Source organism: Thamnophis sirtalis, unplaced genomic scaffold (assembly GCF_051295495.1).
Source record: "Thamnophis sirtalis isolate CommonGarterSnake01/CBP01778 unplaced genomic scaffold, rThaSir2_p1.2 scaffold_3, whole genome shotgun sequence".
In the NCBI taxonomy this organism is placed as follows: Eukaryota; Metazoa; Chordata; class Lepidosauria; order Squamata; family Natricidae; genus Thamnophis; species Thamnophis sirtalis.
Genome location: NW_028261383.1, coordinates 42,370,415 through 42,386,166, shown reverse-complemented (window position 1 = coordinate 42,386,166; position 15,752 = coordinate 42,370,415). Strand labels below are relative to the sequence as shown.

The 15,752-nt window shown below is 37.8% G+C and overlaps 2 protein-coding genes across 20 annotated transcripts in view; one reads left to right on the top strand and one right to left on the bottom strand.

The window, feature by feature from the left end:
* The window catches only part of CEP15 (centrosomal protein 15), a 431,988-nt gene that overhangs the window by 176,128 nt on the left and 240,108 nt on the right, over positions 1-15,752 (bottom strand). The window lies entirely within an intron of this gene.
* The window catches only part of CADPS (calcium dependent secretion activator), a 434,367-nt gene that overhangs the window by 267,600 nt on the left and 151,015 nt on the right, over positions 1-15,752 (top strand). For 13 of the 19 annotated variants that reach the window (XM_087708812.1, XM_087708811.1, XM_087708807.1 and 10 more), the window contains exon 13: positions 838-1,025. In XM_087708812.1, coding sequence (XP_087564938.1) covers positions 838-1,025 — 188 coding nt within the window. Of the gene's footprint in view, positions 1-837; positions 1,026-2,764; positions 2,909-15,752 lie in introns of all 19 variants that reach the window. The other 6 variants (XM_087708805.1, XM_087708793.1, XM_087708792.1 and 3 more) reach the window with 1 other exon arrangement.

Here is a 15,752-nt window from a genome sequence, read left to right as displayed (position 1 = left end):
CATGTGTCATAGCTATTGCTGCTTACTAGAGAATTTATTTCTATAATGGGGGAGTGGGGGGTTCTTATATGGAGATCTCTTCTTTCAATGCAATATGATTCCAGTGCTCTATTCTAAGCATGATAAAGTTTGGAGTTAATTCAATATTTGTACATTATACAGCAAAGTGATAATCCAGAAAATCCAGTTGTGTCTTCAAAAAGCACCTTTGGGATTGAGAGCACAGTTGTATATATATAGTAGATATGTGATTGATGCTTAATAAGCTGTTTGAGTCCTTTTGCAAATCGTCCCTGCAATATCCATCTCAGTATGTATTTCATATATACTAGATAATTGATGTTTCCCTGTTTAAAACTTCTGGCATTGTTTGGGTGAAGTGATATTTTACGTCTCACTTAGATCCTTCCACTCGATCTGTCAAGTCAAGATTGCCTTTGGATGGTAGACCTCAATGTTGTAATATTCCTTTTACAAGTCACCGACTCAGTACTTCAATTGTCCACGAAAGCAGACATCCATGGTGCAAAGGGGCAAGAGAAGCAAATCATGCGGCTAGCATAAATTCCATATCTCAGTTGGGTATCATGGTGCACCTACTAAAAGTTGGGCTGCTTACGCTATGACATCAAAAAAAGAACAAGTTGGTTTTTCAAACCAAAATGTAGTTGAACAAAGTCGGTGCTCTTCTAAACATTCCTATTTTAATGCATGTATTCAACATCAATATTTCATTTCTATTCCTAATTTGATTTTTCATAAATTGTGGTCTGGTGTGTCTTTTTTTTTTTTTAACAAAGTCTACATTTGACGCAAACTTTCTCTATTTACCTACAGGGCTGGTTTAGCCCTGGCCAAGTCTTTGTCCTAGATGAATACTGTGCACGGAATGGAGTCAGAGGCTGTCATAGGCATCTCTGCTACCTTAGCGATTTGCTTGAAAGAGCAGAAAATGGAGCAATGATTGACCCCACCTTACTGCACTACAGTTTTGCCTTTTGTGCATCGCATGTTCATGGCAACAGGTAAGGGGGACCAGGTGTGTCTCAGCCATTTTGGCAACATTGCTTTTTGAAGTGCTGGTTTCTTTGGATAAGGCGTAACTATACTCATAATTTATGTTTGTTTACTATCTTGAAAATAGCATATAGTTCTTGTCTAAAAAATGATAATGCCCCACAAAACTGAAGTCCATCTTTTAATGCTTGAACCACTTTGAAAAGACCATCAGTTAAATAATTATGCCAAAGAATAAATGGTTGAATAAATTCACCTGCTCAGATAAGGAATTGTATGTGCTGTCAATATAAAAATGCAGTTTAAGAACTTCTCGTCTTTTTTTCCCTATTTTAGTAATTGTGGGAGTGCAACAACTGAACACTTTTGATACTCTTCTTGTAAATAATTTGTGTGCTGCAATTGGTTGAAGAAGTGTACTTCAGGTTTGAGAGTGATGGAGAAAAACTCAAACTGGGAAAAATTATTTCAATCAGTTAAAAATTTGTAGACATTTGAATATTTTGATTGCATCACAAGGTGATGCAAAATGTCAATGAGATGCAGTAGCTGTCTTCCTTTTAATTTAAGGACTTTCTTAAATCCTTTACAGGACTTAAGAGAGAAAATGAAGTTACCTAAGAACATTTTGTGCTACGTAGGTTTGTAGGCTGAATATCTCTTTGTCAATAGGAATAATGCTTTCTGAGATCTTCAGTCATGGAGATCAGCTAAATGCTCATAAAATCTCTTCACAATTTAATGTTTAATAGACTCAGAATTACAAAGAATCCTTAAAGAAAAAGATTTTGGAGTCAAGAGTTTTGAAGACATATCCTTATCCCCGTCCCACTTTAAGATTTCTGTGTGTGGGCTGAACACTTGCAGAAAGCATTAGCTTCTGTAATCCAATATGTTCATTCTGCTTACTTCTTAAGCTTCTACGTCATGATAACAGAAGAACACAGTATTCCTTTGACGCCAACATAATGGCGTGCAGCAATTTTATATACGCTCTACTTTGGCTGGACTTAGGAAGCTGCCATTGCATCATAAAGCCACCATTTCTAAATGCCTTATCAAGAAAGGCTACATCAGATTCCTTTTGTACTGAGACTTCCATGCTTATAGACTCAAAATTTGTTTCATTTGCCTGTTATGCCAGTTAACCTTGCTGTAACAGATCAGATTAGATTCAAACTGAAATGACTTTAAAAAAAAACTTATTTCAAACTTTCAAACTTATTTCGGAATTTGAAGTCCATTTTAAATCTGAAAGTGTTACAGAAGTAAGTTTCCTAACTGTACAGGCTGGTGTAGCATTCCGTGCACCGATGGATTTATTTTTTGGAAGTTGTGTTCTATACAGTGAGATTTCACACTCTGTTCTACATATGCTACTGCATAACAGAGTGTTATAAAATAATGAAGTGTTTTGTAAGCTCTCTGGTAAACATCATCATGAATTATTATACACATTGCTGGTATTTTACATGTATGGCTGCCACTCAAGTCACAGTTCGCTTGATCCATCTCGTTACGTTACGGCATTTGGCTTGCCTTCTTTTCTTTGTAGTTCTGATTTCCTTTTTTTCTTCTTCTGCTGACAAATTGTTGGCATCTATTGTTATCATTTTATTGTTTAATGTTTAATTTTTACCTTGTTTTCTTTCGTTTCTTCTGTAACAACACCTTGCTGCTTTAATTTTCTCTTTCGTTATCCTTATCTTCTTTTTATGTTTTAATTTAAAACTCAACATCTCCAAAGTCAAACAATGGAAGAGATACTTGGTGGCATACAGCCAGTAGCAAATAACCCCCCAGCCTCTGAGGTAGAGGCCAAAAAGGATTCCAAAAAGGAGTCCAAAAAGAGGAAAGATAACAAATCACAGCCACCTCCAGAACAAAAAAGGTAAGAAATAATAGTTTAGTGGATGGGAGTTTGATATAGGATATAGAGGAATTTATGCCTTCTTGATTTGAAATACTGGGGGAACTCTGCCTTATAGGAGTTAGATTAATATAGAAAGATTAGGTACAAAACTACAGCAGTTAATAAAATGCACAACTTTCTTAACTCAAAGGTTAGGAATCGAGATCCATAACAAGGAACCCAGCATAATGCAATTAATATTTGGCACCATGATTAGGATTGACTTACCTGAGACACATACTCAGAGAGAAGTTGCTTGTAACCAGGGGGTTGGATTAGAAGACCTCCGAGGTCCCTTTGACTCTGTCATTCTGTTAAGTGGAGAGGAGCACAGGAGTAGGTGCTTCTTATAGTAATCCCTATGTTAAAGAATAGCCTGTGGTGGGATGTACTCAGGAATTGCAGGAGGGAGGAGAGAAGGCAAGAGACAGCAGAGCTTGGAATGAGTGGTGAGCAGGAAGAGAGCAAGATTGGACACTCCCTAGCAATTCACAGAGTCTATCTATAGTTATCACAGATAATTGGTTTATTCTGGCAAGTTTCTGTTAGTAGATGAGCTAAAGGAACTATTCACATGTACTTGTTCTGACCTAGGCTTCCTGATACAGTAAAAAGCATACACTGAGTAACCAAAAACCCTCTTTTTATTTCAAAGGCTGTGAATTACGTTCATTCACAGCCCGTAATGAGTCACAAATAGTTTGTAAAGAGTCCAACAGTGCTCTGCCCAAGTCTTTCAGGATAAGGCTAATAAGCATCCAACTATCTTCCTTGAAACACTGCCAAACACCTGATTAGCAATTAGATTGACAAGGCCACGTGGAGCACAAAGTAAAAATGGAGCTTCAGAACGTAAACCGACCAGCATGAACAAAGTTGCTTCCTGCAAAGGGTCACATGTCTTTGCTCCTCCTTTATGTCCTATGGGAGGGGTCAAGCCTTACTCCCAAATCTTTCCTTTTGTGTTAACTGTTCTTGCCTTCTGGCAGCTCTATGCATGCGCACACTGGAAATAGGCTCCCCCTGTTCCTCTGCCTCACTGATGTCAGACTCTGGAGGCTCCGGAGGCAGCACATAACTTCCAGATGGCTCTGGTCTTCTCTCTGCCTCCGACGCAGAGTCCTCATCTGAGCCTTCCTCATACTCCAGGACTGGCCCATGTTCCTCCCCAACCTCCTCACTATCTGATTCTGCTGCCAGCTCCACAGGCCGCCAGCAGACCCCAACAGTAGTTCTTGGTTCTTTGGACCTGACATGGCCTCCCCGAAGAAATTAGTCTTGTCCCAACCTTGTTAGGAATCCTACCAGCAGTTTAACTAGTTGGATAATGCCATTGGTATCTCATATAATTACACATTGTTTCATTTTGTATATTTTCATTACACTGTTTTTAATTTTATATTATTTTACTGTGATTGTTTTATGTGTGCCCTACCAAGCCTCCCACAATTGTGATACTTCAGAAATGTAATTTTTAAAAATTAAGCAACATAATATACAGTATGGGTAACAAAAATGACTCAACTAGTACCAGTGGGATGTGTGTTTAGAAAATTCTCTCTCGTGTGAGTGCCAACCTATTTCATCTGTGGACACACGTTTAAAACACTGCACCTATCCATTTTGAACAGGTGTGAATAAAATGTTTTTGAGCTGCTTTTGTGTGAGCTCTTGTGCGAGATTTCTCACAGTGTAGCAATGTCACAGATGTTGTTTTGTAGGATGAAAAGCCTGTTGAATAAGGCTGTAGCAGGTAAACTTGGACGGCAGACAGTTACAAGATCTTGCTGAAATACTTTTACAAAATTTTGTACAGAGGTTTATCAAATGATAGATATCTTCAATTTAGTCAGTAAGAAGATTCCTATGAGTAGAAGTCTAAATCACTGTGTATACATCATAGCTGTTGCTGGAAAAGATAGGAAGATTCATATTTATGAGATGAGTTAGAGTTGAGTTTCATCCATATTCACAAGACCTGAGCCAGTGGGACATGTATTTGTCTAGGACTTTTTATCCTGTTGATTTAGAGGCACTTGTATAAAGGCGGGTTCTAATATAAAATTCTAATTTACTAGTCAAACTATCACTTTTATGGCTTATAAAATTAGGGCCCTGCAGGCACAAGAAATTAGGAAGTAAGGTTCTTCAAATGAGTGCAAGTTTATTCCATGCTACCTCTAAACAGGAATCTGAACTACTAATGGCCAAGACAAATTGTTGGTAGATAAGAGTTAATGGAATTCCAGGGTGAGGGTGGGGGGATGGACTTAGATCATTTGTGGGTATGGAAGGATTCCATATGCATGGAAGGATAATGATGCATTTGACTCCTTCCTCAAGCTCAGCCTGGTCATCTCCTACAGGCTCAATCTGTGAGCCAAAATACATTGTGACTGTGTTGGTGATTCCAGTATGAAAGGAGACATACAGATGGAAAGTGCATTTGTTATTACTCATAGCTACATGGGAAAGGAACATATTTCAGAAGGAGTGAGCAGAGGATGGAAAGGAACGAAATTATCTGCATGTGCTGCAGTTTCCCTGAAATCTTAACTACACATATAATACCAAAGAAAACCAGAAGATGTAATTGTACACTGCACCGTGATAGTTTATGCCAGGAATTTCAAGGATCATCCAAGTGGTTTGTGGGCAAAGTTGACATCTAATCTATGGTCTTCTTAGACCTTGCTATAGGTGGGATCATAATGACTTCAGCTATGGCAAGAGAAGTCTGCCAATCACTGGATGTTGTCCTGAATTTTTGTGTGCATATGATTTGGGTAGAATATGGATATAATCTAGAATCTGGGTGATGCAACTTTGCTGTAATGAGAGTTGCCAAAATTTCTAAGATTTATATAAAAGCAAGGTTGGCCCTAATTGTTGGCTCTGATTGTTTAATGAAGCATTTACAATACTGCTCTGATTAATACATCTAACTGAATTGTTTAAAATTTAGGGTGATGATGTACTTTTAAAATGCCAACACATTACATATAGAATGACTGTTTATGAAATAAGTTAAATTCTGGCAAATTTAGCATTATTTTTCACTCCAACTTCTATATCAGGACATTCCATATGAAGCTCACAACATTTAGAGACAAAGATATCATTTTTTTAAAAAAAAGTGGGGAACCAAGTACATATGTACAGATATGAATCTTCATACCCACGTATAGATTTTTTAAAATTCCAATTTCTATATTCCATTAATTATTTTTCATTTTCTTTCCATCTGTATTTTAAATTTCAGGGTTATTTTCTCTGGTAAAAATGTATTAATATGGTTCTCCCTAAAAATAAGATTTGCTATCAGAATACACTGGCTTAAACGTAATGATGGTCAAAGAGACAGTTCTTTCTGGCTTGGCATCAGTTTTCTATATAAACACTAGACAGTGATGGAGCTGTGATGGTTTGTCTGTTTCTGCTCTCTCTGTGTGTAAGGTCAGACAATGAGAGGACAGTAGCTTGCAGTCAGTGAGAAAGTGCAGAAAAAGTGTGATTCAGACTGTGCAGGACAGCCCGAAGGCCGCGGCTGACAGAATGAATGACAGGCAATCGAAGGAGAGAAACTAACTAGATGCTGTTCAAGGTCCTGTTTTTCGTGAATATAGTCCAGTTATCAATGCAGAACAGGGAAAAATGGCTCCTATTAGGAATTCCCCTCAGGCTACTTCCAATAGGAAATTCTGCAGACTGTGTCCCATATTATCTGAATAGTACACCAAACTCAGAGCACTGGATACATTCAGACTTTGCAAATAGGGTGTTCGGAATTCTCTATTTGGGTGTTTTGATCTGAGAAGCAGAATAATAATTTCCAGTGGATATTTGAATATGCTTTATTCTGCTTGCTCTTCTGTTTGTTTAAAGCAAATGTAATATTGTGAATAGAATTCTTTATTGGCCATGTGTGTTTGGACACACAAGGAATTTGTTTTTGGTACATAGGGTCTCAGTGTACATAAAAAGGCAAGATACATTCATCAAGAATCATAAGGTACAGCACTTAATGATAGCCATAGGGTACAAATAAGCAATCAGGAATAATCAATATCAATATAAGGATTTGTTGCTTGTAAGGATACAAGCAACAAAGTTACAGTCCTGCAGTTATAAGTTGGAGGAGATGGGTGATAGGAACAATGAGACGACTAATAGTAATAGTAATGCAGCCTTAGTGAATGGTTTGACAGTGGTGAGCGAATTATTTGATTAGCAGAGTGATGATGTTCGGGGAAAAACCTGTCATTTTTATAGCGTTATTTTGAGGGTAAGTGTTGAAACAATTTATGTCCAGGATGCGAGGGGTCTGTATATATTCTCACGGGCTTCTTTTTGACTCGTGCAGTGTATACACACACACACACACACACACACACACACACACACACACATAGAGACAGACATAGACACACACACACTTTGATTCCTGGTTTCTAATCTGAGGCCTTATCCCGCACCAGTGTTGGCAAACCTATGAAATATATCAAAGGTGACACGCCAAAACATTTTGGGTGACACACTAGCATCACCTAACAATTATTCTGGAAAGCAGACCACATTCTTGCACAATTTTCAGAGGCTGAGAGGAAATGGGGTGCACTCTTGCACGCCTCCAATGCCTTTAAAAATTGCATAAGAAAGGGTGTGCTTTCAGGTGGGTTTTGCATGCAGCAGAGGCCACGGAAGAGCATTCTCCAAAGCTGCTTCAAGAGCAAAGGCTTTATGGACCTGGAGCTGCCTCTGGTACAAGGGCAGGGGCCTATCAACAGAACACTGCCTGAAGATAAGCAATGTATGACAGATCTTAGGAATCACACACGAGTCAACTGCAATTTTTAAAAATAAATTAATATATAAGGAATTGTTTCTTTTTTGTTGGCCGGGGAGGGTCTGGAGGTATGGCATGCCAGCAGAGTCAAATTAAGCATTTCCATCAGTGCTCTAGATTAAGTGCTTTACATTTCTACACAAACACACACGCACACACACGCACACACACAAACAAACATACTCTACATGCATACCCATTTTGATATTTAGATCAAACTAGATTCTTTTTTAACTTACTCCTCTGTATCAACTTTGCCTATTTCATGAAAATCACATCAGAGATGAAAATTGTAGGAATTAAAATGCTGGACTGAACGTAGGTTTGATTGGATTCAGCAGGGTTCTAGCATTCATCTTGAGTTATGGGAAGGTACATAAGTAGGAATAGCCTGGGCATCCTAAATAATTCAAGGCAGAAAAATTGGATAAAGATCATCATTGGCTTTGGCAAAACTAACAAATCAAAAAAAAAAAGAAGTCACCATGATGAAAATTCTTTAATTTCCCAATATACAGACAGATTTAACCATAGTTTCAACTGGGAAAATGTGACCATCCTAGACCAAGCCAAGTCCAAAAGTGCCAGGGAATTTCTAGAAGCCTGGCACTGCAGCCATCAATGGACACAAAGACATTAACAACATCTGTAGACTATGCAAAAGAGACTATTACCCAGCCCAAAAGAGAACAAAAAGACTCCAGCAGCTCTCCACTAGAAACCAGTGCCCAGATCAGCATAGATTAACTTCAAGGTTAACATCACACCAACATCAAGGTTAACATCACCAACAATCAAGTAAGCAGTACTCCAATCAAGAAACTGCCAATGAAGCCAACAGCAAACAGCTCAACTAAAGAATCTCTAAGATTGCTCCCACCAGCATTGACAGACAAGCCACCAGAATATAAACTAACAACAAATTGCACTCCTTACTAGCACTGATGATGTTACCTAATTTGGGTAATTGAAAAAATTGCCAGAAAACAAGCAAGCTCAGAGAGCACCAAGAATCCTCCCCCCGCCAAGCCATCTTAAAGGCCAAGCACAAATCAGCACTGTGACAATTGTCTTCAGGAAAGCGGGTCCATGGGCAAATTAAGCAGGAGTTGCTTGAAACCAGATGTGGTTGTGCACCAGGGGTGGGTTTCAGGCGGTTCGCAGCGGTCCCCGCGAACCGGTTGGTCGGCGAACCCGGAAGTAAGTAACTTCCAGGAAGGCCGAAGGATCTACCTGCCCGCCCGCATTTCTTACCCAGTTTTGACAAGTTCTGTGCTTCCACGCATGCGCAGAACGCATACAGCGCCTACGCAATCCTCCAGGAGCAGCTGGAGCATTGCACAGGCGCTAGTACGCATGCGTGCACTGCGCGCGTGCATGAGGACGCCGCCGGCCCCGTTCCAACTGAACCGGTTGGAACGGGGCGAGGAACCCACCCCTGTTGTGCACATGAGGAGCAACCCACTTTCATGTTTTTCTCACTAACATTTTTTTGGGGGGGGAATGCTTAATTTGACACAGCTGCTTGTCGGATGTGATGTGGTTATGTAACCCAACAATATGGCTGGGGCATACAGCAAGGCAGCCATCTGGACATGCATCATAGCAGTCATGGGTCGTGTAAATCATTTATAACCATAGAAGACTTTCAAAAGGATAAAGATTTGTGGAAAGGAGAAAAACCCAAGAATGTATCCTTTAAACTTCACTATTCCAAATTAGATATTCATTTGAATGGGATATCAAAAAATGGGAGAGGTTATCATGAAAAGTTCAAAAGTTGCTACATGATTCTTTCAAAGCCACCCTGGGAGAAAGTAATGTCAAAAGAATTAACTCATAATGTCTATTTCCGATGGCAAACAATTTGATTTCTTTTTTATTTTAATATATTTGCTGATATATTTGCTTTTAGCTGCATACCTAGCCCTGAAAGGCATCCAAGTACAATTAGACCAGGGCATGGTGGGGGAGATGGAGATTCTCAAAAGAAATAGTGGCCTTAGGACCCCAATTCCTAATTATAATTTATAATTAACCTTGTGATTTGCACAAATAACTCGTCTAAATACAGTCTTTGCTATAAGGAATACATTTTCCTTAGTAAGCTTTAAGAAAATTTCCATTCTGTGATTAGAATTAGGTTATTAAATTGAACAGATTTAGGAGAATTCATTTCTTATCTGTAACATGTCTATATTGGTTGTTTTTTTAAATCAATGATTAAAAACCTATGCTAGAAATGCAGTGTCCATTGTAATGGTGCCTTTTATCAGCATAACACTCCTCCTTTTTTATTCCATACCCTCATCTGTACATTGTCATATTTAATTTCTCTTACAGGATTCAAGCAATATGAAACGAGAAAAACTCTGTTACTGTTGAAAATATGCCATATTTTTATGATATAGATTGACCTAAATTCATAGTGAAATGCCTACATTGTTTTTGGTCTAATTATTGACATCATTGATTGGAAGTGTAGACACACTAGAAGTTAAATATTATTATTTTTTTGCTTTTGCTTTTGTGTGGGTTTCCTTTTTCTGATTCTGACTGCAATTATACATACATGTAAATACTTCTTTTTTTCTATATCTTTTTTTGTTTAAAGTTCAAATTCCATACAAGCAACATTTCTGATTCCATATAGAAACAAATATAAAATTTCAGTGATCAAATTATTATATTAACAGGAGGAACTGGCCTCCTGTTAGAGGTGAGAATTTAAGGTGTTTTTTTTTCCAAATGATTGTGAATAGCCTTCAGCAAGAGAAAGTGAAAATCAAAAGAGGAAGAAAAAAAATCAAAGATCAGAATACCCCAAAATACCCCAGTTAACAGTGATCATTTAACTACATTTAGCTGTTGTGCCCCTGAATGGCAATGATCACATATCCGCATCTTCAAGTGTATAATACTGAATGAAACACTTTTAATTTTAATTTTAATCCCTGCAGTTAATTGCTGAATGTATTGTCTTCCATCTAGATAGATGAGTATCAGCATTTAGCATCACTAGTGAAATCGAAAGATGTGCAGCTGGGTGATAGTGTTTTAAATCTGACCAAAAAAAATTGGAAGTATTATTCTTTCTGACATGGATGAAGATTGGGGATTGTGAGGAGAGTAAAGATGACAGAACTGGTGCTAACCATTCTAACAAGAACTTGAAAAGCAGCTGACATGACATCTTTCCTATCATACTGCTGAAAATGTCAACTTTGTGAAGGACAGTGAGAAAACGGTTTGCCGAATATCTGAAAGGTAGATTCAAGAGATGTTCTTCATGTCAGATGTAATATAGTCCAGAGCTGTTTGAGAAAGGAAGTTCTTGCAGTTGTGATGGCTCAGAAAATGATTACAGTGGACCTGATGACTTAAGTCTTAATTTTTTCTCAATTTATAATGCACACCAATCAATATTACTGTTGTGTAATGTTAAGGCTTGCACTATTATTACAAGCATACACACTAGTATCTTGTTGGAACAAAACTGTAATTCTAACTATATAAATTACACCCTGCGATAATCCCAGCTTCAAAATTACAGGTAGATTTGGGGTCAATGCATTTATTTAAGATATTGAAAAAGGAATTTTGGTTAGAATTGCAAAAATTGTCCATTCAGCAAAAGAGTTTCTTGATTTCACTGTCTGGTCCAGGTGTGTTTGTTTGTTTGTTTTGGAATATGCATTAGCAGCATCTAGAAGAGAAATTATTGTCAGTATTAAATTTGCTGTGGATTTCTCTTAGTTTGCATACATCTTAATCTGCATATATGGTAAAGTGTACCACTACAGTTGATATCAGCTTTTTGAGTAAAAAGTTGAAATATCCCATAAAAACAATTGTTTAGCAAACCAGTTGCTGAGTCTTAAAGAATATTAAAATGCTTTTATGATTGTAAAATGTGACTAATTCAACAATAGATTTACTTTCGTTTACCAGGCACCTGTTTTAAAAGAACCAGTTGTCCAATATTGGAAGTAAAAACTGGGGCAGAAGGAAAGACAATTATATGATATGGGCTTACTGTTTGTGTATTTTTTTAAATTTCTTTTTACAATTTTTATAATTTTGAAGTAAAAGCTGTGACAAACCTTTGGAACTGGCAGTATAGAAATCTATCAATAAATGAAAAATAAGCGAATGAACATATTCTTGAATTCTTTCCACAAAGGTTGGAATGTATTGCTACCATGTAGCAAGATTTATGGATTTTTCATGAGTAGCAAAAATGACTACTCTTCCATGTTAGGAATCCTGGCATGCGTTCAGTTTCTATGCACTGGCTTTTGATCGGTGGAATGGAAAAACTGATCAATGTTATTTCAGGTGTTCAAGGCTTATTGATGCAGCTAAACCTTGGACTGAATGATTTTTTTAGACTTAGTTTTTGTCACTTACTCTTTTTGTTTTCTTTTTCTATGTTTCCTCTTTTAAGAAATTAGAAAAAAACAAATGTGAAACTGACACACAGTGTGAAAAGAACAAAACTTGGAATGTAGAGTGGGATGATGAAATACTTTATGTCAGCAGAAGTTTTATGTCCATGTCCCAATTTAAAATGCTTGACCCAAAATAATTTTCAAATATCACATAGTTCCTTCTCTGTTTACCAAGTCTAGAGGCACAGCCCTTATGGCCAGTTAAGCTAACAAGCTTTTTGACAGAGAAATAATAAAAGGATCTTTTCCACTACCACCCAAGTTGCATAGATAAAAGTCAATAAGAATCCATGGCCAGAAGAAATTATTCTTCTCCTTACCTGGTAGAGAAGTCCTCAATCTATTCAGAACTTTGTGAAGTTCTGAGGGAGAACAGATATTGTATATCTCTTTCCAATCATATCTTATCTGTTTTGAGCCAGTTTTGGAAAGAGATGGCTTTGGAAGTTATCAGAACACGGCATAAAGCTTCCATGACCAGATCAAACACCTCCTTCAATCTTAAAAGGGAAATCTCATTCCTCCTGTGGCCCAAAGAAGGCATTGCCATGGCAGCGCAGGGGCTAGAATGCAGTGCTGCAGGCTACTTCTACTGACTGTTGGCTGCCAGCAGTTCAACAGTTCGATTCTCAGTGGCTTAGGGTTGATTCATCCTTTCACCCTTTTGAGGTCAGTAAAATGAGGATCCAGATTGTTGGGGGCAATATGTTCACTCTGTAAACAGCTTAGAAAGAGCTGTAAACCATTGTAAAGTGGTATATACATCTAAGTGGTATTGCTATTGCAAGAACCAAAGGCCTACAGTTTAAATAGCAATAAGCTTCCATATCATATTTCAGGATTATGACCTAACCTGATTGCCTCACTCACCCAAAAAACAGCCAAAAATGGAACTAGGGGTGGAGAGGTGCAGAGGTGGGCTGCTGCCAGTTTGGACCAGTTTGCCCAAACCTGTCATTCCGATTCTGCATGGTTCTGAGAACTGGCAAATCAAATCACAGGCTGGCCCCGCCCACGCCTGTTTTTCCACCCATTACTGGCTGTTTTCAGCCCAAAAAAATGGCCTGAAAGCATCTGAAAATGGCCCCAAAAACGTGTGGCTCAGTGTTAACCCAGTGGCTCTCTTCTAGAGTAAGAGCTTCTGGTCTGAATTTGAAAAAATCTACAAGTTGTTTTGACTAACACAGTTCCAAGTCCATTTTGCTTGAAAACAAACCGTAGTGAGCTTGTTGGAGCCATTTCCAAAGCAAAGGTTCCCACCTTATTATGACAAACAGAACAAATGGAATAAAGAGCCTTTGTTCGTTTGCCTCCACAGACTAGCACTGGCACTCTCTGCAAATGATGATAAAAATTTGCTCCCATTGAAGTCAGCAGAAAATAGCGAGTTGGAAATAGAATAGTTCCTGTGTTGGACTAAGGATGGGCAGAATGCCCTATTTCCACTCCCTGGCATTTAAAACTTTTTCATTGGGGAGTGTTTTGTGGAATGCAGCAAAATAAGCAGCAGTCTGCTGCTCTGATCCTCAGCACAATTGGAAGCAACTTATCTTGCAATGTGTTCAGAATCTAAGTGTCAGCCATGGCCATCTGTAGCCATTGGTTACCATTTTGTCTTCTTGGAATCAGCCGCTTTCTCTGTAGTAAGCATGTCAAGTTTGCCATAAGTTTTAAATTGATGTCTTGAACTAAGGAAGGAGTAGCATAAAAGAGCAAGTTTTCTAGCCACATTTTGCTTTGTTTTACATTTCTACTCATGTCAAGGCATCTTTCAGTAAAACACTTTGTAGGTTATTGCTTCAATCAGGGAAAAATTCACACATTTCATTTAATAATAGTGTGAGAACATGAGATGGGCAACTATATCACCTCCTATTTGGATTCTCCCTCATTGGGCAATTGGCTGACACATTAAGAGGCAGTGATCTGTGAGAACTGATCATGCAATAACTAGTGGTAACAGATTTACACGTTCACGTTATCAAGCAATAGTTGCAATTATCACATTGATAACATATTGTATACTTACTGAGTTTTATCAGTAAACAATGTGTTTGTATATTTTAGAATAATTAGTCTTGAAAACTAACTTCTTTAAAATAAGCAGAGATTTGGAAATTAGCACTGAGGCTTTTTTTTATCATTATCATTTCTATTCAAAATAAGTCCTTCTATTTAACTCTTGGCGAAGCAATGATAAACAAGCCCATCGTTTGAAAGAGTAGGCTGTTGTCTTACTTTCTGATCATAGGAATGCTTGCTTATCAAAACAAAAATAATTTGGTGGGGGGGGGGGTTAAACCGCAGGCTGAATTTTTTATAGGTAGTATTTTGGCATACCATATTTTTCAGAGTATAAGACGCACATTTTTCCCTCAAAAAAGAGGATGAAAATCTGGGTGCATATTATACACCAAATGCAGCATTTTTGGCCTCCTGAAACCCCACCCCGTTTGCAAAAATGGTTGTGCATAGCCTTTAGGAGGCTTCCAGAGTGCTCCTGGGGGCTGGGGAGGGCAAAAATGAGTGAAAAATGGGCCATTTTTTGCTTGTTTTTGCCCTCCCAACCCCCAGGAGCACTCTATAAGCCTCCTAAAGGTTATGCATGCCCTTTTTTTGAAGAAAAAAAAACAGCCTTGTTTTCATGAAAACCAGGCCGTTTTTGGGAGGTCTGCAGAGTGCAAAAACTATTTTTTGCCCCTTCAAAATCTTGGTGCGCCTTATACTCTGAACAATATAGTATATTTAGTCAAAACGAAGCCCAAATGGTCTTCCTAAGGTTAGATGCAGTCTTCTAATGATATTAATAGCATAACCAGGTTTAGAAACCCAGAACTCATTGAATGCAAGGAAATCTTCCTAGTGATCATTGAAGCATTGGTGTACAGTATCTCTGAGAGCTACTGCAGCCTCACTCAATTCCTTTTTAGTAGAATTTAACTTCATGGTTAGATCAGGTAGAAAATCAACTCTTATTTTTCTCCTGTAACTTGCATGCACTATGAGATCTGCTTTGGAGATCTTCCCTGAAAAGCATATGAAGAAGACCAGACTAAAAAGTGTTACTTATGCCTTAAGCCTCACTGAAAGGTTTACAATTTATTTTCTCCATGTATTTTTTAAAAAAATCCAAACCTTCATCATTATTTTCTTTTTTTTTAAAAAAAAAGTTCAGAATTCATTTTAAAACATCGAGGTTATATACCCTGCTCATAATGTTCATTTATTCATATTTCTTTTTAGGTATTGGTAGTTTGAGTTATTTGAATCTTTAGGTCATAAATTGACTATACAGATTGCAGTTGGGAGAAAAAAAAATCTTGGGAACATTTTGGGTCTTTAAAAGGAACATAAAGCTTCCCAATTAACCCTTGACAGGAGGTTCATTACAAGCTTCGTAATCCTTTGCCAAGTCTTTTGTGTAGCGAAACTAGCCTAGTACGAAGGACTTAGGAAGCTTAATCCAAACATGGAAGGAGGCTTTAAACGAAAAGCATTTATTCAGTTTTAAGACTTACATTATCTT